This window comes from Theobroma cacao, chromosome 3 (assembly GCF_053813885.1).
Source record: "Theobroma cacao isolate CCN51 chromosome 3, ASM5381388v1, whole genome shotgun sequence".
Classification (NCBI taxonomy): Eukaryota; Viridiplantae; Streptophyta; class Magnoliopsida; order Malvales; family Malvaceae; genus Theobroma; species Theobroma cacao.
In genome coordinates, this window is record NC_142641.1 from 40,516,521 (window position 1) to 40,540,607 (window position 24,087).

Genomic DNA, 24,087 nt, shown 5'->3' on the forward strand with positions numbered 1-24,087 from the left:
ATTCCGTGGTACCAAACACCACTTTATTGAATAGTGGTTTTGATCCTCATGTTTCGGCTTTCATCACTTTCCAAGGCAATTAGATGGAGACAAACAGGTTAGTGGCCTACAGACGAAATCAAATGCAAAAAGCATTTAGGATGTTGAATTTTGGCGAGAGCCATTAGCGGGAGCACTATCAAAAGAATAAAACAAAGCAAGGGATGGGGGGACAACACAACACTTTGAACTCCCAACACTAATTTTAATTTAATCATTTATTAACATTAAATTAAAAGTGTAATTAATCATCTTTAAGGAGACCATATGTTGGCAAAATGATGCTTTCTTATACCCAAATTGATTGACTAATAAATAAAACCTTAATTTCAAAGTCGTCGAGAAGGAATTAAAATCATTGTGTATTCTTTTTAATATATATACATATATATATATAAATAATTAGTCATAAGCATACACAAAATGATGTATGTAACATACATGTAAGTGTTTGATTTATTGATTGATGTATGATTTTTTACTTAAAGAGTATAGTTTGAATCATCATTCCATCGATTAAAAAAAATATAATGTATGTAACATATTTTGTGTTTTTAAAAAATAAAAATGATGGGTTTAATTTTAAATTTAGACTTAAAAAATAAGGAAATTATTGCATATTATTGTGATATTTTTGAGAACTGAGGCAAGGGAAGCTGAATGATAAAATTAATGGTGGATATTTTCGGGTATCAAATGGTTCAACAATGGCAGGAATTGGTGAAGTCACTTACAAGAGTAGTACTGCTCAAAGTGGCATATGCTATTCATTGTGGATGCTTATTACAATATATGTTTTCCTTTTTTTTTTTTTGTTTGTTGGGTTACTCCCTGATTTTTCCTCCATTACCCAATAGTTTGGGTTTTCGTTGCCTTGTACGGCCATGAAAGGTCCTGATGAGAGACATGGAAGGATTTACCCAAAAAAGAACAAAATTGAGACAACTCGATGCATCCCCCCCTCCCTTCCTGCCTAAATTTATTAGATAGGGGTGGTGGCGGTCATATCACAGCAGGTCACAGCACATTCTCTGAACTACCTTTAAAGGGGCATAACCTGCCATTTCCATCTCTTTTCCCACTAAACCTCTGCCACCTGTTCGGATGCCACAACTTTGATCAATGTGATGTGAGTCGAGGCTTTCTCTAACATCTTTTTTTAATTAAACAAAATAAAAATAAATAAATTTATATTATTTTTATTTATACATAATATCAGTAATTAATACATATCTTTTCCCTCTTCTTCCAAGAAAGCAATGCAAGTTGATCTTATTTTTCGGTACAAATGTTTGTGAGAGAGGCAATGAAAGCTATCTTCATAGCTCATGCTGACAAATTTGACAACAAAAGTATGTACTAAATTCGATAAATTAATCATGATTTACAATTTCTTGGATCTTTCCAACCAATTGGAACTGCAATTTCTAGTCATAAACAAAAAGGCCTTTTGAGGGTTTGAAAGGTTTATACATACCATGACAGCAACCTTTCCCTTTTCAAACCCTCATGTAGTGTAAGACAAGATGGTGAAGATGGAATGTATCAAGGGCAGCAAAGTGCATCAACTTGTTCTCTTCATAATAAGATCATTTGGGTTTTTTCTTTTGATCTTTTTCAAACTTCTAAATGAAGTTCAGGTCTGATCATTACAAGGCCTGAGTGATACCAATACCTTTTGGTCGTGAATTTCATGTGATTTTTTCACTTCATCTCCGAGCGTCGGTTACCAAAGCCTTGTAAAAGATTGCTGCCCAAATTTAAAGAGAAGCTTGTTTACTAATGATCAGATTTTTAAGATTTAACAGGATGTTGGAAGAAACTTTATCCTGTGCGTGATAACTAATGGCTAGGATGAACTCGTTAGACTACCAAATAAAGTTTTCTCAGCTTTACAAAAGCATTAGCTCTATATTGGTGTTGGTCAGTTTGTTCTTATGAAGCTTGGAATTTGACCCAAGTCCCAAAAAAAGACGAAATAGTCAAAATCTTTGAATAGTTAGCACAGTTCGAGCCAACTTTGAGGTGGGGTATGAGTGGTTTGAAGCAAATTAGTGGGATGAATGAGAAGCCATATCCCATTCACAGGGTAAAGTTGACTTCTATAGAACCAGTCAAAGAGGCCGCACTTGAATACTTGGTCAGCCTGTGAAATTTTCAATTTTCAGCCATTATTAAGAGCTCATCAGATGAATAAGCATCGGTTCCACTGCGATCTTACTCTTTCCTAATCCATGAATCACAAAAGCCACATGGGTTGCTTATTAGGAATATTCTCACTTGGAGCCATTGAGAAAAAACCGCTAATGCGAAGCAAAAAGGCAAACCCAGAATTATCTCATTCGGCCCTACTAATGTCAGCCCAATTTGTGATTTACTATCACTATGTATAAGCAGTGATAACCAAAAATTCTATTATACAATCTGAAACAACGGGAACAAAATTGTATACCCAAAGGAAATGCAAAACAAATAATTTTATGAATGCATGATATTGAACAATTGACTCGAGACTTTTGCTAACAATTCAAATTTATAAAAAAAAAAAAAAAAAAACCGACAACAACAACAATGCAATGCTGGATGGAATACTCCCAATAGCATGCTGTATGTGGCTAACCCCCAACCCCACCGAAACAAAATATACAAAAGCAGCAGAGGTGATTAAATGCAACCCAGCCACTGACGTATCATACTTAAAAAATATGAAGAGTTGAACTACCAAAAGAAGGGGTTGAGTAACACTCAGAACCAAAACTAGGTGATGGAAGGACAATGGTGGAAATGCAGTACTTGTGATGTCTTGAAGTGCTGCAGCACTTTGAACCAAATTCTCAGTCATCCACTCCAACAACCTAAATTTAATTGGAGAAAACCACACCAAGGCAAAAATGATGTTTGTCTTGACAAATGGGGCGTAGAAACAGCCCGTGACCAAGCTAGGTGACTAGTCAGTCTTTCCCACATGTCACAGTTACTGATCCTCCCCTACTTCAATCTTTCAGGACCAACAGATATTCTCTCCCCCAGTTTCATGGAGACCTTCATCAACTTCTCTGAAACCATCTTAATCCACTTCCTCCATGACAAAAGAAAAAAAAAAGGAATCTGACCCCATGATGATGATGATGCAAGAGTTAGTGACAACTTGAAGACTGATTACTTCTGTTGTCTGACAAAGGCGATGACTTGACACATGCAATCCCAGACCCTCAACTCAACACACCCAAATGCATGGACTTCCAAAAGAAAATAAGCATGCTGAATGGCAACACCCTCAAACAGAAATGGCACGACTAATGGCCAACTTGGCCCATTCAGCAGATTCTTTAATCATAAGGTCTTCAGAAGACAAGCATTCATTTAAAAAGTCTTTGCTTGACGGGGATTGCTGTATCAGAGAACCAGCATGACTTCCCAATGTATCAGCTAGATCTCCAAGGACTCCAATGGCTGTCTTCATAACCACATCATCCCTATAGGCAAACAAGTAACATAAAAAGATGTTATTAACCATACATCAAAGGACATGTCATGCAATAAAGTAAAAGCCTAAAAGAGTAACTTTTAGTAGAACTCACATGTCTTTCTCAATGTATATGCTATCCAAGAACTGAAGGATGTGAGATGCATAGGGAATCAAGAGCTGGGTTTTTGGAGAGTTCTTAAACCCTTGGAAAACCCCAGAATATGCCTCCAGAATTCCATTTCTCAGTGAATTTGTGTACTCTGTCAATTCATCATCACCTGCTGTATGGGTAGACAACTCTGCTGCACTCTGAAGCGCGGACATGGCCCACATTAAGTACTTTTCAAAATACTCCCCTACGGCCAATGCAATGTCGCCGAAGCATGAAAATATGGGAGGTTTCACAGAACGATGCAACTGGTTGCTTGATAAATTCTTGAGAAGTTGTGTCATAATCCCGTCACAGTAAGGCACAATTTTTTCCTCTATTGCCCTGGAAATATCACCAACAACACCAACTGTGACAGCACAGACTTGGTACTCCTCAAAATTCTGAAGACCCATCTCCAAGTACCTATAAAACTCTGGCATATACTTTGCAAAATCTGGTCCTGTTGCATAAGCAAGGGCTCCAATGGCAAGCATGGCCTCCTCGTGTACAGTGGCACTCCTACAAGCAAAAACCCTAAGGAAAAGCCCCATTATCTGATCTGCATACTGCATGAGCACATACTTGGTTGGTTCTGATGAACCAAGCTTCTGAATGATGACCTGTAAACACCCACAAAGAAGGCCCTGCAATTCACTTTGCTTCTCCCTTTCATCAGAAGACAGTTTCTGCCCCTCAAGGGTGTTATGAAGCTCCATCATGATTACAGGCACCAATTGCAACACCAATGAAGCTGTCTCATCGGTTGAACACCTCACCACTTCATTCAATGTCTCATAGGCAGCAGTCCTCAGTCGGGATTCCCCAGCATCTTCTCGATGAGTAACAGTGAGAAGGGACTGGACAATTTCTTGGAAAAAAGGAGTTAAAGGAGATGATGGACCCACCTCCTCATAACCTTGAGCAAGAAAATAGAGAGCACCACAGGCTTTCTCAGCAACATTTGGAGTGTCCTTCATACTCTGCAGCAGAACTGTGACTATCTGTTGGCAATTTGCCTGAGTGATGATAGGTGAATCTACAGCAGAACCATGAAGGAATTCAAAGATCCGTCCAAGGGCCCAGGCAGTAGTGTCTTTGACATGGCTATTGGGGTCCTTTGTCAAAGCACTGAGCATGAAGGTTAAGGCAACATTCACAAGAGATAGCAACTTTTCAGGGGAAGGACCCTCCAAGATTGAACCAAAGGCATAAGTTGCCGCCTCCCTCTGCCTCCAATCTGGTTTTGTTATATTCTCCTCAATAAATGGCACAACAAGAGGGACAATATCATCTCCTACAGTCCGCGCAACCAAACCTAGACAGGTTCCGCCAGCCATTGCAATATTCCAAGCCCCCTCATCCTGATCCTGATCCTCCTCTTGCTTCAAGAGAGTCTCCAACAGCATAGGAACAAGAGCAGGGAGTGCCTGCTTGATAAAGTAAAAGCAAGGAATATCAGAGTCCCCAGTGAAATCACTTCCATATTCTTCCAAAATATCTATCTCCTCATCACATATTGAACTCCAGAACTCAATGGCTTGAAGTGAGACAGGTTCCTCATCTTCCCTCACGGCCTTTGCCGTGATGTTAAAAATATCCTGGATATAAGGAGCTAGTTTCTCGTAGTAAGTTGATGAAATGGAAACCAAACACTCGAAAGCTGCCTGCCTTATCCTCACTTCTGGGGATAGTGTTGCCTCACAGACAACTCTCATTATATAATCACGCTCCATGTCATTGCTGAAATTTGCCTGAGCAAATCCCAGTGCATTGTAAAGTGCCCTTGTAGCAGCAAGCCTCACATCAGTGTTTCCTTCTGATGCACTCATACCTTGAACTACAGCAGTAAGTATTTTATTCACTTGATCTTGATCAATAACATCAGGTGAGACCTCCTCACACATATACCCAAGAGTCTCTAAAGTGGCTTGCTTAGCATGAGCTGGTAGCTGATGAACATTTGATAAAAGCAAACTTATCAACTCAGGCCACTGTTTCTGTGGCAACTCAATGCCAGCAACCTTGGCAATAACTTGAGATGCAGTTGACCGAGCATCAGATACTGGAGAAGACAGAGTCTTCAGTAAGCATGCCTTAATCTGGCTCTTTGCATTGGTGTCCAATGACAACCATCTTTGAACAAGCTCAAACTTCCTGTGCTGTTCCTTCGCATCCAACGCATTCTTAAGTATCAAACCCGCTAATTTACGTGTTTCAACAGGCTTCTCCTCATTTGCCAACTCCACAGAAAGTGACAGCAAGAAACCAGGAAGGTTCTGCTCCTGGAACTGTTTCAAGCTTTCTTCAGCAGTCTTGCGCACAGCTCCATCTATAGATTGTGCATTTAAAAGCACCTGTGTAACTTCCATCACCCTAATATTTTGAAAAGCATCAATAATTAAAACAAATAGATACACAAATTCAATAAATAAAGTAACATATATATTCCAACACCTCGATTCTGAAAACACATCCAACCTAAAGGAAAACCCAAACCCTTAAATTTGTTGAAGAAGAGTAAAAGACAGTAACAAGAATAAATCAAATGCAGCGATTACATCAAATTGATCCATCAAAACGTTATTGTCAGCTCTACATACATACTTGGTAACTGATAGGATCACTCAAATATTCGGGATCAATTGTGCCAATTTGACATTAAAAACTTAAACTTTAAAATTTGGCAAATAAAATCAAACAAAAATCCCAGATCATAATAGATTTAAAATAAATACAATAATACTTAGAAATTCTATCGCTCAAATCTTTCCCAAAAAAGAAAAATCTAATCCTCTAACTAGTACTACAAATAAACAACACCCTAAGATTAAAAAAACGAAAAAGGAGAGCGGATCAATGCATTGAATATCGAATAACCAAATCACTACCCAAAACCCTAATTACAAGCAGAAATGAAACTTTAAGAGCGGAATTCGACAAAATTACCTTAAAATTCACGAAATTCGATGCAGATTTTACTTTCCACCGATCGGAGAAGGCCGAAAGGGGCTGAGTAGAACCCTAGTATTAGGAGAGAGAAAATGAAAAAGGAAAAGGAAAAAGACGAATAAGAAGAAGATGGAGACGCGGATTCGGAGCTGGCCTCAAGTAATTTATACAAATCTATATTTTTATATTATTTTTTAGGGGAAATGTTAACTGTACTACTTAACTTGATAGTATTACTTCTACGATACTGTCTTCTTTTTTTTTTAAAAAAAAAAAAAGGGGTAAATTTGATGCATTAAATGAAAATTATTTTTAAAAAGAATAATGTAAGTAACTTCAAAAGTGCTTATAGCCATTTTCTCATTTTAACTTAATATTTCAGGATTTTCTTTATTAAATTGTGCCAAAATTGTGTACATTTTATTTTATTTTCAAACAATTACTGTGTTTTCAATATTTCACATTAATTTTAGTAGTTTTTTATATTTGAATTTAAAAAATAGAATTTATCAATATTATAAAATAAAAAATAAATTTGAATTTAATATCTCTGATATTATTTCTAAGGGATGATTTAAAAAACAGTTTTCAGAAATTAATTAATATAATAGTATTTAAAAATGTCGTCGTATTGATGAGTAGAATGATTCTAAAAAGAAAAGACGAGACGCTTACAACACTTAACAAAACGGGTTCCGCAAGGTGTCTCAATGGGGCCACTTTTAAGCTTTGTTTAATCTTGCATGGGGCAACTTGGTGGTAATTAAGATTTGCTTACGGAAAAAAAGTCATCCTGGTTAACGGTTAAGATTGCTTTATAAGAACCTACGTTGACATTCAAGTCTTCTCGGTCATCTTAAGCGGACCGTCCAAAGACGTTAGTAAAGTTTTTGGATTTGTACTTTGTAACTATAGAGTTGGTTTCTGAAGCAGTTATACTTTATATATGGTAAGGCCACGTTCGGTTGACAAAGTGCGTTTCTTGTTTTCCTAGTAATTAATACCATTACTAAGACAGGTTTTAATTACGTGAACTACATTTTAGTGTACCGAGTGCTCTTCATTTCTCATGTTCGTGACTCCCTTGTATGGATTCCTCCCATTCCTAGTTTCTGAGTTTCCTATTAGCATTTTGGAAATTTGACAAGTGATCTGGTCTCACTCGCATCACACGGCTGAAAACAGACGAAGATTCTCAAAGGAAGGAATTGTGTGCTTTAGGTGGCACTCAATTCAAGACAAAGGAGGAGTTTGGTTCCTTCCTCGTCCTCATTTTGAAGATAATTTTCATAAAAATCTATATATGTTCTGTTCATTTGCATGTCTACATCATAATGATAATGGTTTGGGATGTTTTGCTCAAAATGCCCAACCAGGGAGTTGAGGAAAGGAGGTGGTCTGATATTTTCTTTTTTCTTGATATACCTTCTATGACTTCTTTCTTTGGTATCTCTTCTATGAATTGAATCCTTTCTCACTTTTTATCTTTCTTTCAAGCACCACATTATACCCTAATTCATTAGTCCTATGGACCAAATAAACTACATTAATAATTTTAATCTGGAAATGAACTAAGACTTACAAGAAAAGGCGTAAGAAAAGCAGCTTCATTCCTTGGAGGGAAATGCAATGCAAGAGCTACAGCCCAATCAAATTTAATCAAAGCTACAGAAATTCTAAAATGAAGCAAAAAGGCAACTGCCCTATTTAAGCATTTAATCAAGATATACATTGCCTCATCCAGCCCTTTTCATGTCAAGCCCACATTTTGATATGGTATCACTTTCTATAAGCAGTGACAACTAAAAATAAAATTATACAATCCCAACTCTGAAGCAACGGGAAAAAAAATTGTATAATGGAAGGAAACAGAAAACAGATAATTTATGAATGCATGATATTGAACATTTGACTCAAGACTTTCTAAAAATTGAAATTAAACAGAAGAAGAAAAAAGGAACAACAATAATGCAATGCAGGATGGAATGATCCCAATAGCATATGCAGTATGTGGTTAACCCCAGACCCCACTGAAATAAAATATACAAACTATGCAGCAGAGAATAAATGCAACCCAGCCACTAGTGTATACTTAAGAAATATGCCGACTTGAACTAGAAAAAGATGGGGGTGAGGAACGATCAGAACCCAAACTAGGTGATGGATGGCCAATGGTGAAATGCAGCACTTGAGATGTCTTGAAGTGCTGCAGCACTTTGAACCAAATCCTCAGTCATCCACTCCAACAACCTAAGTTTACATGGAGAAAACCACACCAAGGCAAAAATGATGTTTGTCTTGACACATGGGGCGTATAAACAGCAAGTGACCAAGCACCTGACTAGTCAGTCACTCCAGCTTGTCAGTTACTGATCCCTCCCTACTTCAATCCTTCAGGACCAAAAGATATTCTCAACCACAATTCATGGAGGCGCTCATTAACTTCTCTGAAACCATCTCTATCCTCTTCCTCCATGACAAAAATATGGAATCTGACCCCATGATGATGATGATGATGATGATGATGATTGATGATGATGCAAGAGTTAGTGACAACTTGAAGACCGATTACTTCTGTTGTCTGACAATGGCGATGACTTGACACATGCAATCCCAGACCCTCAACTCAACACACCCAAATGCATGGACTTCCAACAGAAAATAAACATGCTGAATGGCAACACCCTCAAACTGAAATAGCACGACTAATGGCCAACTTGGCCCATTCAGCAGATTCTTTAATCATATGGTCTTCTGAAGACAAGCATTCATTTAAAAAGTCTTTGCTTGAGCGAGATTGCTGTATCAGAGAACCAGCATGACTTCCCAAAGTATCAGCTAGATCTCCAAGGACACCAATGGCAGTTTTCATGACCACATCATCCCTATAGGCAAATACATAACATAAAAATTGTTAATAAAAACACATCAAAATTCAAATAACAAGCCATTCAGTAGAGTAAAAGCTAATAAGAGTATCTTTCGGTAGAACTCACATGTCTTTCTCCATGTATATGCCATCCAAGAATTGGAGAATGTGAGGTGCATAGGGAATCAAGAGCTGAGTTTTTGGAGAGTTCTTAAACCCTTGGAAAATCCCAGAATATGCCTCAAGAATTCCATTTCTCAGAGAATTTGTGTATTCTGTCAATTCATCATCACCGGCTGTATGGGTAGACAACTCTGCTGCTCTCTGAAGTGCGGACATGGCCCACATTAAGTACTTTTCAAAATACTCTCCCACTGCCAATGCAATGTCGCCAAAGCATGAAAATATGGGAGGCTTTACAGAACGATGCAACTGGTTGCTTGATAAATTCTTGAGAAGTTGTGTCATAATACCATCACAGTAAGGCACAATTTTTTCCTCCAATGCCCGGGAAATATCACCAACAACACCAACTGTGACAGCACAGACTTGGTACTCTTCAAAATTCTGAAGACCCATTTCCAAGTACCTATAAAAATCTGGCATGTACTTTGCAAAATCTGGTCCTGTTGCATAAGCAAGGGCTCCAATGGCAAGCATGGCCTCCTCATGTACAGTAGAACTCCTACAAGCAAAAACCCTAAGGAAAAGCCCCATTATCTGATCTGCATACTGCATGAACACATACTTGGTTGGTTCTGATGAACCAAGCTTCTGAATAATGACCTGCAAACACCCACAAAGAAGGCCTTGCAATTCACTCTGCTTCTCTCTTTCATCAGATGACAGTTTCTGCCCCTCCAGAGTGTTATGAAGCTCCATCATGATGACAGGCACCAATTGCAACACCAATGGAGCTGTCTCATCGGTTGAACACCTCACCACTTCATTCAATGTCTCATAGGCAGCAGTCCTCAGCCGTGATTCCCCTGCATCTTCTCGGTGGGTGACAGTGAGAAGGGACTGGACAATTTCCTGGAAGAAAGGAGTTAAAGGAGATGATGGACCCACATCCTCATAACCTTGAGCAAGAAAGTAGAGAGCACCACAGGCCTTCTCAGCAACATTTGGAGTGTCCTTCATACTCTGAAGGAGCACAGTGACTATCTGCTGGCAATTTGCCTGAGTGATGATGGGTGAATCTACAGCAGAACCATGAAGGAATTCAAAGATTCGTCCAACAGTCCAGGCAGTAGTGTCTTTGACATGGCTGTTGGGGTCCTTTGTCAAAGCACTGAGCATGAAGTTTAAGGCAACATTAACAAGAGGTATTAACTTTTCGGGGGAAGGACCCTCCAAGATTGAACCAAAGGCGTAAGTTGCCGCCTCCCTCTGCCTCCAATCTGGTTTTGTTATATTCTCCTCAATAAATGGCACAACAAGAGGGACAATATCATCACCCACAGTCCGTGCAACCAACCCAAGACAGGTTCCCCCAGCCATTGCAATATTCCAAGCCCCTTCATCCTGATCCTGATCTTCCTCCTGCTTCAAGAGTGTCTCCAACAGCATAGGAACAAGCGCAGGGAGTGCTTGCTTGATAAAGTAAAAGCAAGGAATATCAGAATCACCAGTGAACTCACCTCCATAATCTTCCAAAATATCTATCTCCTCATCACATATTGAACTCCAGAACTCAATGGCTTGAAGGGAGACAGGTTCCTCATCTTCCCTCACAGCCTTTGCTGTGATGCTAAAAATATCCTGGATATAAGGAGCTAGTTTCTCGTAGTAAGTTGATGAAATGGAGACCAAACACTCGAAAGCTGCCTGCCTTATCCTCACTTCTGGGGACAGGGTTGCCTCACAGACAACTCTCATTATATAATCACGCTCCATGTCATTGCTGAAATTCGCCTGAGCAAATCCCAGAGCATTGTAAAGTGCTCTGGTAGCAGCAAGCCTCACATCAGTGTTTCCTTCTGATGCACTCATACCTTGAACTACAGCAGTAAGTATTTTATTTACTTGATCTTGATCAATAATGTCAGGCGAGACCTCCTCACACAAATATCCAAGAGTCTCTAAAGTGGCTTGCTTAGCATGAGCTCGTAGCTGATGAATATTCGATAAAAGAGAACCTATCAACTCGGGCCACTGTTTCTGTGGCAACTCAATGCCAGCAACCTTGGCAATGACTTGAGATGCAGTTGATCGAGCATCAGCTACAGCAGAAGAGAGAGTCTTTAACACGCATGCCTTAATCTGGCTCTTCGCATTGGCGTCCAATGACAACCATCTTTGAACAAGCTCATATTTCCTGTGTTGTTCCTTAGCATCCAATGCATTCTTAAGTATCAAACCTGCCAATTTACGTGTTTCAACAGGCTTCTCCTCATTTGCCAACTCCCCAGAAAGTGACAGCAAAAAAGCAGGAAGGTTCTGCTCCTGAAATTGTTTCAAGCTTTCCTCAGCATTCTTCCGCACAGCTCCATCTATTGATTGTGCATTCAAAAGCACCTGTGTAACTTCCATCGCCCTAATATTCCTGCAAGAACAATGACAGAATTTCAAAAGGTAATACAATAAAGCTTAAATATTCCAACACCTAAATCCTGAAAACGCATAAAAGGCAAAAAAAAAAATAAAGGAAAAAGAAAAAACCGTATTATGAGTAACACTATCTGAACTAAGGGCAAACTAACATGAAACCGAACCTTAAAATTAATCGAAAAAGTGTAAACGAAAGTAACAAGAATGAAACCAATGTGCCGCAAATAAATCAAATTGATCCATCCCTATTGTCATTTTTACTTACATACTAAGCAACTGATAGGGAACACTTAAATATTTGGGATCAACGTAGCAATTCGACATTGAAAACTTAAACTTCGAAATTTTGGCGAGCAAAAATTCAAACAAAAATCCTAGATCACACTAGATTTAAATTAAATACAATAACACTTAGAAATTCGATCGTTCAAATCTTTCCAAAAAAAAATTATAATACTCTAATTAGTACTACCCTAAAATTATAAAACAAAAAAGAAAGCGGATCAATGCATCCAATATCGAATGCCCAAAATCACTATCCAAAACCCTAATTACAAACAAAAATGAAACCTTCAGAAAGGAGTTCAACAAGCTCACCTTAAAATTCACGAAGTTTGATGCAGACTTTACCTTTCACCGATCGAGAAGATCGAAAGCGGCTGAGCTGTACAAAACCCTAATAATTGAAGATAGGAAATGAAAAAGAAAAAAAAAGGAAACGGAGAAAGAGGAGAAGGAGAAGCGGATTTGAAGCAGGACTAGAATAATTTATACCAAATCTATATTTTAAATCATTTTTTAAATAGTATATTTGTAGTATTAATTCCTTTGGCTGTTTTTGGCGAGTACGCGTTCCACAGGGTGTCAAAGTGGACCCACCTAAAAGTTGACCGACTTTTCTACGTGGGCAATTTGGTAATTAGGATTTGCACATGAAGAAAGTCAGCTGACTTAATGGTTAAGGTGGCTTTAAAAGAAACACAGTTGACATCTGTCATCATATGGTACGGTTAAAAAGTTTAGTAATTGTACAGTTAGATTTTCTTACTTCAGCAGAACAAGCAGTCTAATGTCCATTTATGGTTAAACTTTTTCTTAAAAAGATTAAAAAAAAAACAAAAGAATTAATGCAGAAAATCTAGTTGATAATGTGGGTCTTTTTTTTATTTCTAGTAATACCATTATTAAGACAGATTTTCAGAAATTAAGTTTAATGAATATGATTAAAAAAAACATGAGCTTGTTATTTAATGAACATGTATCAAATTTCATCTTAATTATTGAAGCTTGTTTGATGAAAATTTTCTTTTGCATGGAATGATAACAAAGATAGATAAAAATTAAAATCCATCGATTTATTTTAATCAGTATTCATACATAGATCTAATAAATTTTTATACGACATGAATATGATACAAAATTAAATAGATTTAGGTTTAAGATAATTGTGTTTCGTATTTTAATTGTATCCCTTGTCTTAAATGTGTCAAATATATTTAATCCATTTAAGATATATTTAATTATTTGTTTTATTATGTATTCCTATAACCTACTGCCTATTTCATTAATCATGTACATGTGCCTATTGACACATTTATAACCCAATTATCACCCGTTTAAATCTCATATAAATATTTTATTTATTATAATTGATGATGATAGTGGTAGATTTTTATTATACTTGATGAATATTATTGTTTTATTAGTAATTTTTTATGATTATTAATTTTAAATTTGACTAATGAAATTCCATTTTATTTATAATTATATGCATTTTAATTTAATTGTGTTTAAACTTTTAATCATGTTAATCATTTAAATAAGTTACAAATCATGTCGTTTCATATAAAATTTATTTTTTTCTAATTAATAAACGTGTTAAACATGTTATGTTATATTACATGTTTTATAAATGTATTTGTATTAATATTTAAGATATTAACAAGTTTAATTAATAGCATATTTGTATTTACTTATATAATTATTAATATTTTATATTTTCATAACATGGTTAAGACACATGAACTTCAAAGAAGCCTTAAAAAAAAAAAAACAAAAGAACAATATTGGTCAAAGGAAGATGGAGTGACAAATTAATACAAAAGCTTTTGCTCTATTTCTGATCTGTTCCCTTGTCTATTTACAGAAACACAAGCCAAAATTATTGGACTTGGTTTTCTTTTATCATGTGCTGGGAATGGGATGGGATGTTACATAATCCAAATCCAAAGCATTGCATGAATTACGTTTCTAGAGACTAGAGTTCGTCATGGTCATCATCATAGTCGTCATCGTCGATGCTGTCATCATAGAGTGAGTTGTAGAATATGCTCTCGTGATTGAGAATCTCTTCCATGGTCAAATTCCCATCTTTGTTATCATCAGCCTGGAGTCAAAACAAAATTCAGAAACCCATGGAGTATTTTACAAATTCAAACAATATCATTATGCAATTATTAATTGACTTCACCTCGTAAATCAGATAACTGGTGTAGTACTTGGCGTAAAACAGTTCACCAGGGTAGAGATAACGGAGTATGGGTCTCAATTCATCCAGCTCCAGGTATCTGCAAAAGGGCTCAAAGTTGTATAGATGGTTATAAATTTATAGGATCACCACCAGTTATTGGAGGAGAAAATAGAAATTACTTGTCTTCGTTGATATCTAGCTCTACGAATTTCTCTTCAGCTGTGGGTGCAAGAGCAGCAGCAGTCTCGAATTCAGCATAGCTTTTGTATATGTTGTATGCGTAATCGAGAAATTCCTTGAAGTTGAGTTTGCCATCGTGATCATCGTCCATCCGTCTGCTCAATCAGGGAAAATCATCATAACTTTATCCAGCGCAAGCAAATGATAGAAACAGAGAAAACGTGAGGAAACAAACTTCATTTTTTCTCTCAACAGCCATTTCTGAATTTCTTCGTTGTCACTATCCTCCGGATGTAAGAAACTGTAGGAAAAAGGATTGGGTAAACCTGATCGATATAGCTTTGCAGTATTGACCAAAGAAGCCAACCCACCCCCGCCCCCGCCACCCACAAAAAAAAAAAAAAAAAAAAAGAGAAAACCGAAAGAAAGTATTTACTCTTTGAATTCGTTGAAGTCAAGAGTCCCATTGGAATTCAGGTCTGCATTGTTAAATTGCTCCATCCACCATCCAGCTTCACCGTGCTCTTTTCTATTTTTTGCTGTTCCACATTCAACTTTTCAATTCATATGCAAAGAAATCTTATTGTTGCATCTATTTGGCTATAATTAAGGAAACTAGGAACATTTTATATCAATTACATTAAACATTTGAACCCAGATATAGCCAAAGATTTCAAAGTTTCTTTCCTTACCTATATCATTCTCGTTAAAATGAGGCAGATACTCGCTGAAGCTGATAGCTCCATCCCCATTTTTATCGTGCCATGACATGACTTTATTGGTTCTAAAACTCAAACGATCCATTGCCTGTTGCCCAATCCAAGCCCCTAGCTCCTTGGCACTGATTAAACCATCTTTCGGTGCACTGTCTAGCAAAGGGAACAAAATCATCAACCGCAGAGTGGTGTTTAAAGTTCCGTCGTCGCCGAAGAACTCGTCGGCGTCTGCAACCTCAGGAACATAAGAAATGTGTTCCGGATCAACGTGATAGCTCAATCCTTTTTCTTCCGCCGATCTCTCGAGTCTTGCGACCAGAGGGTCAAAATGTGGAGCTTTGTAGCCAAGGCGGCGACTCAGGCCTGAACGGGTATGATGACCATGCCGTTTGTTTTGGAAGAACACGAATAAAATGATGAAGGCGGTGGCCAGAAAGGTGTAAACCACCGCCTTCGCCATTTAATAGCTTCCACAGGGATTAGGGATGAGTGGATAATGGTAGCATAAACAATAACAGGAAAGTTCAATGAAGTTAGATAATGATTTTCCCGTCTCTTTCTTCTTCTTTTTTTCTTTTTTTTTATTATCCATTGAAGTCAATGAACATGGGGTGGCGGGAAAAACGGTTATTGGCAGTTAGAATCGAGAGGCATATACATAAAGCACTCAAATTAGGGGGGGTTTAAATTTAATTCAGAGATTTGGGTTTTCTTTGATTTATTAGGCTTTTTAACTTTACTTTGTTTTCAGAAGCCAAAAGGAGAAAGTTAGACAGGCATGCTAATTCTTGCCTACTTCATAAAATCTTCAATGTTCAAATCTGTGTAACACTTTTGACATTAGCGGCCAAGGTTGTCCCAACACAAGGCCTGTTCTGATCGGATTACACTACCACCAATGAGCTTTATTGGTCCACGTCATCATGAACGACAAGTTCCAATGTCCGAGGTTTGAACACAAACACACCGATTGTTGCGGTATAAGCTACCATGTAAACCTCAGTTAACGACCAATGTCTCTGCACTCTAGTCTATCAAAGATGCATTTCTCATTAATTAAGACTAGGAAGCAAGCGAACAAAGAAGAAAGAAGAAAATCGTGGAGCTTCTTCACTTGGCTCACTATTGCAAATTAAAGAGGAGGCCACCAAGTTCGGGAACGGTAATTGGGACAGACCTTGGCGCGACTTATTCTTGTGTTGGTGTGTACAGAAATGGTCATGTTGAGATCACAGCCAATGACCAGGGTAACAGAATTACCCCTTGGTGGGTGGCATGCCATATAGTGACAGTGAGAGATTGATTGACAGGTGAGGCAGCAAATAATCAGGAGGCTGTCAATCCTGAGAGGACCGTCTTCGATGTCAAAAGACTTAATCGAAGAAAGTGAATATTCTCAGTTTATAATTTGTGCATCAAATAGCTGAACGGGGTTTTTGGCTGATTTGATGACAGAGGGGTTCAGAAGGAAAGCTTGTAGCATGCAAGATTGTTAACAAGGATGGGAAGCCTTGTATTCAAGTGAAAATTAAGGATGAGGAAACCAAGGTCTTCAGCCCTGAAGAGATAAGTGCAATGTTTCTTACAAACATGAAGGAAACAGCAGAGTCATTTCTTGGAAAGAAAATGAAAGATGCCGTCGTTACTGCTTCAAATAACATTCTTTTTTATCTGTAGAAGTCAGATCTTGTTGACTTACAAGGTAAACTATGGTTTCTGTTTCTGAAGGTTGACGTGAATTTGCTTGTATAAATGTCAGCAGCTTACTTCAATGACGCACAAGGGCAAGCTGCAAAATGATTCCGGTACACGATTGCTGGACTGAATATTGCTAGAATAATCAATGAACCAACTGCAGCAGCCATTGCCTATGGTTTGGACAAAAGGATAGTGAAAAGAACGTTCTTGTCTTTAACCTTGGCGGTGAAACATTTGATAATGGTGCTTTTGAAGCTCTTACCACAAATGGAGATACTCATTGGGGGAGGCAGGCTTCTTTCTGGCTACCACGTTGCTTCGGCTGCTAACCTCTCAGTTGAAAATTCGACAAAGAATCAGGACTAATGCAGACTAATATTTTCTTCAGGAGAGGATTTTCATCGGAGAATCATGGAATACTTCATTAAATTGATCAAGAAAAAAAAAGAATGGAAAGGACAACAAAGCTTTCGGAAAGTTAAGGAGAGAATGTGAGCGAGCCAAGAGAGCACTGAGCAGCCAGCATCAGGTCCGCGTGGAGATTGAATATCTGTTTGATGAAACAGATTTCTGAAACCACTTCCTCAAGCTCGATTTGAAGAGTTGTATAACGATCTGTTCAGAAAACCATGGGACCTGTCAAGAAAGCCATGGAGGACGCTGGTTTGCAGAAGCACCAGATTGATGAAATTGTATTTGTTGGTGGAAGCACTTGAATTCCCATGGTTCAACAGCTTCTTAAGGAATTCTTTGATGGGAACGAACCAAACAAGGGTGTGAACCCAGATGAGGCCGTCGCGTATGGTGCTGCTATATAGGTAAGTATCTAGAGTGGAGAAGGAGGCGACAGAACCAAAGGTAAAAATTCTTTTTCCAAATTTCCAGTTTCTATATCTCTTTCCTATTGTTGATCAAGCAGGTTCCGGAAGCTGAGAACTGACTATTGTTTTTGTCATCAAATGTGCTTCAGATATACTTCTACCGGATGTGGCACCGCTGACCTTGGCAACGAAACTGTTGGTGGGGTGATGACCAGGTTTTTGACGGTGAAAGGAGTCTCACAAAGGACTACAGGATGCTTGGGAAATTCCATTTATTTGATATTGCTCCAGCTCCAAGGTGAATAATTTACCATGGCTGTCATCCATCTGTTTTAAGAAAATTCACGTCCTGGATCCTGTTAGCAAGGAAGGTAACGGTAGTTCTCTGCTTCCACTAATTTCTGGATTGTTTAAGATTTTGGATGCTTGTAAATAGATGTGGGACCGTTTATGATACCTTCACTGGTTGGTCCTTATTTTGGCTGTGTTTTTTGTAAGTCAGGTTTGTAACTGACTGCTGTCTCAAGTCAGATTCTTTTGTAAATTACAGGGACTCCCTGTCTTGATCAATGAAAATCCTTACTTATTCAAAAAAAAAAAGAAAATTCATGAAAATGCGTGCCAACTCGTTTGTTTCAACAGAGGAACCCCCAGATTGAAGTTACATTCGAGGTAGATGCAATGGTGTATTAAACGTTAGGGCAAAAGACATGGCCTCGGGGCGGCGGTCTGAGAAGATTACAATTGCCAATGACAAAGGTAGGTTGAATCAAGATGAGAATTGACCGTATGGTTCAGGAAGCAGAGCAGTTTGCCGAGGAAGACAAGAAGATGAAAGCGAAGATCGATGCTTGAATAGCTTGGAGAACTATGTTTACAATATGAAGAACCACATAAATGACTAAGACAGGCTTGCTGAGTCTGAAGAGGAGGAGAAGATAGATTCAGCAATTAAAGACGCCCTGGAGTGGTTGGATGACAAGCAAAATGCAGAAGAGGAGGACTTTGCTGAGAAGCTGAAAGAGGGGGGGTTGTCAAGAGTAGAGAGACAGGGAAAAGGGCGAGGATTGCTCCCCTGTATGCTTCCTATTTCACATGTTCAATTTTGGGTGGGGAAGTGAAAATGACAAGTTTATTAAATTTACATTTTAAAACATCTATCATTTTAATAATAAATAATTTATTTAAATTTTTAAATATATTTTTAAATATTAATATATGATACTGTTTTTATTATCTAATAATAAAATAATAATTAAATGAGCGAACCAAATTGAACTAAAATTTGATAACTTAAAAAAAAAAATCATATGAACCCAACTCAATCCACCGATGAACACTGCTTAACATGTCCATGTATTAAACTTAAATTTTGATATTTAACCATAATTTTAAGGATTAAAACCATATTTTCAATAAAATAATTGTAAATCAAACATTAAAATATTATATTTTTAAAACTTTAATCCAAAACTTTTTCATTTATACCAATGGCGATGATATTAAAACACCAAACACCACCTTAAGGAGCTGCCCAACCGTCCAGCCGAAGAGGCAGAGTTTTGTTATCGATTACACATGGTCCTCGTACATTTAAATCTCAACTCCCACCAACAACCAGTTAGGTTAACTGCTCACAACCCCCACACCGTCCACGACATAACGGTATATATAACAAAACTCTGCTCAAACCCTTCGAAGGGAGACACCCGCGTTGTCACTAGTCCGCATACTTTAACTAGATCAGTAACTGGTGATATAGTCACACGAATGAATAAACCTCTCTCTTTTTTACCACCTTCAAAAGAAAGCATTTGAATTCATTTCACTGGCTAAATATTCTCTTCAATATAATTAGGGAGAAAGAGGGAGCAGTAATTAAGAAGATGAGGGCAATAAATGAACAACATAGTGCCCCACATTAGCATATAACTATGGAAAAAGAACAAAAGGTTGTTTATAGCCATATACATCCATGAGTAATTTGTCAAGAACTATTTTAACTGAAAGCAAACTCAGGATAACCCATAGGTTAATCGGCTTTGCCTGCACATTGCAACCAAGGCCAATCCAACGCACACAGGTCAACTGGAGAGTTGCCATCATCGTCCTCCATATCTTTGTCTGCATTTTGTTTCACAAGAAATTCAGCAATGTCTTCCCTCTCACACACAACAGCGTAATGCAAGGGGGTTTGGCCTTCATTGTCCTTCCAATAGAAAAATAAAGATTTTAACAACACTGATGACAACACCAGAAACAGAGAGAATAATATATGAAAAATATTGTGCACCATTGAATAGGTCCAAGCTGACGCATGAACCACCCAAAACTCTTATTTCTCATTTACTTCAGTACTCTATTGAAACATAAAACATTGCAAAGACAATATTTCATAATTTTTGTCATGCATTACAGACCCATCAAGAAAACTATGAGTAGTTTCAGCAAGCAAAAAAATATCAGGGAGTAAAAACCAATTAATTGTGACACCAACAACAATAACTACCTTAGCATTCACATCAGCATTCCTGCTAACAAGTGCTTCCGTAATTTTAAAATGGCCACGGTCTACAGCCCAATGCAATGGGGTCCTGCCTTCACTATCTGCATGCATCATAAGCAGAGAGCTTAGAAGGTTATGCAAGTCTTTCAAATCCCTGGTATGCAAGTCTAGTTCTTTCTTTAAAGGAAAAAAAACAGCTTCATAGAAACAAACCTCGCAAATTCACAGAAACATCACTTTCAATGCATTTAAGCAAATTATCCAGTTCTCCTTCTCTAGCAAAAGCATGAATAGCATCCATTTTCCTGAAAAAGAATAATCCTTTAGCATTCCCATCAAAATTCTTAGTTACTAAAGAACTATACCCTCTGATCTGAAGGAAGTGTTAAAGAATTTTTGGAGAAGGAAAGTTTAATTCATTAATGAATCACTTACAAAAATGCACCCCTTTGTCTAACAGGAACCATTTCATAGTCCAAAAAAGCACAACCATATTAACAACCAGCACATAGTGACTTACACTATACCTAAGGCATCATAAATGAACAAGTAACATCAATGCTTGTGAAAGAGATTCAGAATTCCCTACAAACAGCAAAAGATGAACCCATAATGCACAGAACAAACAGTAAAATATAACTATCTGACTTATGTCCAAAATCAGACTTGAAAACATAAATCCTGGAAGGGGCACATTCCATTTTCATAGTCCATAGTTAAATGACCTTTGACTGTGGAAGGTTCCATAAATATATTGTATTGGATAGGAAGATGATAAGTAGAACCACAACATAGTATAACAAGAAGAGAATTTTACTATCATGAGTAAAAAAGTAAACATGCTTAATTATACCTCAAGAAAGGAAGAATTTTTTCTATTCAAATTTCCATATGACTCTTGCATGTTTAAAACCGATTACTCCATCACAAACAACAGTAACTTCAAAGACCTACATAAGTTTGCTCAAGCAAATATCAGATATCTATAAGATAAATCATCAACCGCACAAATAAATTCAAGCCTGATCACATATACACAACTAAAGGTCGAGTTTACATCAAAATGTACCCAAAAAACAATTCAATTGGTATTCTCCTAACTTGTTAACCTCAGTGAGACATAAATAGACCTAATAAATAGCATTTAAAAACACCCGATGGAAGTTCCAAGAACCTTACAACTCATTTCCAGATTCCTCTTCATACACAAAAGAGCTAAAAACTGGTCCCATTGGTCCTTTGGCATCTCTACTTGCAGCATTTTCAGCCCCACCTTTGCTCTTCTAGGAACAAAAGTTGATAAATCAGTAAATCAGCAACACAAAAGGAAAAAAAAAGTAGATAATAAAACAGTATCAAAAAAACGGCAAGATAGCAACAGAAAAGATTAAAATTGCACCATAGCTGAACCAGCAGCCCAAGTTGGATATAGCTCTGTAACGATGTCAATGTATTTCTGCATTGCTTCTTCTGGAGGCATAGCACCCAATTTGTGCCATGCTTGCCTAACAAAAATATGATATCCAAATTCAAATATTAGGAATGTAAATTCTCAAGCAATTTGCAATCATTTAAATGTTGAATTATGTAGTAGAAACAATTCTCAAGCTAAATGGCAGTGCCTCACAATGTGGGAGTAATAAAAGAAGAAAAAAAAAGGACAAGCAAACTTTGCCGATTGAATGAGAAAACATGTCAATTATCATTCATCACCAACTTTACCCAAATGTCTACTCATAATAAGTGCTTCAAGAAAACAAGCTGAACTTTGAATCGTAAAAAGATCAAAGAATACACTTCTCAGAACCAAGTGAAAACTTTTATCAAAGAATCTGTTGTTGCCAGCGAAGCAAATTAAATTATACTCAGCAAGCTCAGTTGTAGCATTCACATTTCCCAAAATAAGAAACAGCCCACCAACAAACCAACAAAAAATAGACGAAGAAATTAGAAAAGAAAAAAAAAACAGAAAACGCCAATAAGCACCGTCTTACCACTTAGCACGAGTCGTCATTTTCAAAGCAGAAGGCTGAGGAGCAGTGCAAGGACCTTCAGTGGCAATTTTGTACAAACCGTAAAGCTGCAACTGCACCTCACTCGACACCTTCTGCGACAACCGATCCGCCGCTGCCGCCGCCACGAACGCCGTCGCTGCACTAAACGCCTCATCCAGCTCCGTACACTCCACCCCTTCCCAATCGTCATCGTCGTCATCATCATCACCATCGTCATCACCACCATCACTCTCGTTCCTAACACTTCCCACTTCGGCGATCACCGAATCCGCGTCGTGATGTCCCCCGAAATCAGTGCGGACATGCGGGTCGGATTCGGAACCCGAGTCGAGTTTGTTGTGGGCTTGGACATGGGCGGTTCGGGCTCGGGCAATTGAAAGGTTATCTTCTTTGAAAGAAACGACTAAGGAGATTAACTTAGCGAGGAGATAAGAGAAGAGAAGACCTATGAGTATTGATTGCAAAAGCTGTTGCCAGTCAGCCATGGAATCCACCAAGATATTTTTAAGTAAAAATTAAAAACCCTAACCCTAAAATTTGAGAGTATTTGTACGGACAAAAGCGTAGGGAAATGAAAGCCTAGAAATGGATCATCTTGTCATCGGAGTTAAACTAAAACCCTATAAACCTTTTGAAGATCGACGAAAATAATTTTCTTTTTCTTTTTTTAGCTTTCTTTATATTTTTTACTTATGTTCCTTTTGGGCTGGGGGACCTCTTTTTAGTAGTTTTAAGAGGACGAAACTTTGGCGCCGGAGGAACAGTGTGCATCCTATTAATAGCGAGAAGAGAACTATTACGTGGGTGTAGTGCGCACCCTAGAATTGGATCAGGTGTTTCGCGGACTATGGTTATTTCTTTTTTGTTAGACAGGTGGCTTGTTTTTAGTCGTTGAATTTGGTGGTACTGGTAAAAAAAATATCGATCTCTCTTTGTCTTTATCTCCGGAGAGATGGTATATCACGTGTTTCACACGTGATGTATCAGAACTTTTAGTTCACTGTTGTTGGCCTTTATTATATTTCTTTATGTGGTTGGTTAATTCTTACAGCCTTTGAATAATCTTTTATTAGAAGCCATGTGTTACAACTTACTAATATTAATGCATTAATGAGTTTTGATATCACCCACTAAGTTACGTAAATATTATCACGAAATTTTGACATAATTTAATCATAAACAATAAAATCTTCAATCACAATAAATAAATATAAAAAATTGTTTTAAATATCTATACTGCATTTAAAATTCATAGCTGAATTGATTTTTATGTTTGGAATAATTGGTTGAATTGTAAAATAATTTATTGATTGATTTATTTAGTTAATCTTTGATTTATATTAAACTTCACACAATAGTAACAACATAGAGGTTGGTAATTGTTTAATTATTATTAGTATAATTTATACTTTTACATGTTACTTAATAATCAACCTAATAATTATAAACAGTTGGAATAAACGACCTTTAGGATTTGAATTTAAGTTTTTACATAATAATAAAATGGATCGTTTTTGAATTGGTGTCCCCATGTAACTAGTTCAATCAGATCGGTAGCAAAAATGAAAAGACTTACCACTATGGGAATCTATCTCAAAATCTTAAAGCAAAACCATCTTATGTTGTCTATGAACATAGTTATGCTATGCGT

The 24,087-nt window shown here is 37.4% G+C and overlaps 4 protein-coding genes across 6 annotated transcripts; all 4 read right to left on the reverse strand.

The window, feature by feature from the left end:
* Nucleotides 1-2,346: 2,346 nt before the first annotated feature.
* On the reverse strand, nucleotides 2,347-6,769 carry LOC18605796 (importin subunit beta-1). The gene is made up of 3 exons (XM_018118138.2): nucleotides 6,606-6,769; nucleotides 3,621-6,032; nucleotides 2,347-3,515 (listed from the first exon to the last, which is right to left on the reverse strand). Exons 2-3 carry the CDS (start codon nucleotides 6,026-6,028, stop codon nucleotides 3,317-3,319), a joined length of 2,607 nt encoding a protein of 868 aa, XP_017973627.2. The 5' UTR covers nucleotides 6,029-6,032; nucleotides 6,606-6,769; the 3' UTR covers nucleotides 2,347-3,316.
* A 1,521-nt stretch (nucleotides 6,770-8,290) lies between these two features.
* Nucleotides 8,291-12,806, reverse strand: LOC18605797 (ARM repeat superfamily protein). Of its 2 annotated transcripts, none has more exons than XM_018118036.2 (3): nucleotides 12,661-12,806; nucleotides 9,605-12,025; nucleotides 8,291-9,493 (listed from the first exon to the last, which is right to left on the reverse strand). In XM_018118036.2, exons 2-3 carry the CDS (start codon nucleotides 12,010-12,012, stop codon nucleotides 9,295-9,297), a joined length of 2,607 nt encoding a protein of 868 aa, XP_017973525.2. In that variant the 5' UTR covers nucleotides 12,013-12,025; nucleotides 12,661-12,806; the 3' UTR covers nucleotides 8,291-9,294. The 2 variants fall into 2 exon arrangements, with proteins under 2 accessions (XP_017973525.2, XP_017973524.2); XM_018118035.2 differs by having other exon boundaries at nucleotides 12,628-12,793.
* Nucleotides 12,807-14,107: 1,301 nt separating this feature from the next.
* LOC18605798 (Calcium-binding EF hand family protein) lies at nucleotides 14,108-15,856 on the reverse strand. Its single transcript, XM_007039038.3, has 6 exons — nucleotides 15,373-15,856; nucleotides 15,117-15,219; nucleotides 14,916-14,981; nucleotides 14,680-14,835; nucleotides 14,501-14,597; nucleotides 14,108-14,416 (listed from the first exon to the last, which is right to left on the reverse strand). Exons 1-6 carry the CDS (start codon nucleotides 15,854-15,856, stop codon nucleotides 14,288-14,290), a joined length of 1,035 nt encoding a protein of 344 aa, XP_007039100.1. The 3' UTR covers nucleotides 14,108-14,287.
* A 3,959-nt stretch (nucleotides 15,857-19,815) lies between these two features.
* LOC18605800 (acyl-CoA-binding domain-containing protein 2-like) lies at nucleotides 19,816-23,095 on the reverse strand. Of its 2 annotated transcripts, none has more exons than XM_018118513.2 (6): nucleotides 22,416-23,095; nucleotides 21,821-21,926; nucleotides 21,601-21,701; nucleotides 20,635-20,726; nucleotides 20,425-20,522; nucleotides 19,816-20,124 (listed from the first exon to the last, which is right to left on the reverse strand). In XM_018118513.2, exons 1-6 carry the CDS (start codon nucleotides 22,919-22,921, stop codon nucleotides 19,948-19,950), a joined length of 1,080 nt encoding a protein of 359 aa, XP_017974002.2. In that variant the 5' UTR covers nucleotides 22,922-23,095; the 3' UTR covers nucleotides 19,816-19,947. The 2 variants fall into 2 exon arrangements, with proteins under 2 accessions (XP_017974002.2, XP_007039103.3); XM_007039041.3 differs by having other exon boundaries at nucleotides 21,601-21,704.
* Between the last annotated feature and the right edge of the window lie 992 nt (nucleotides 23,096-24,087).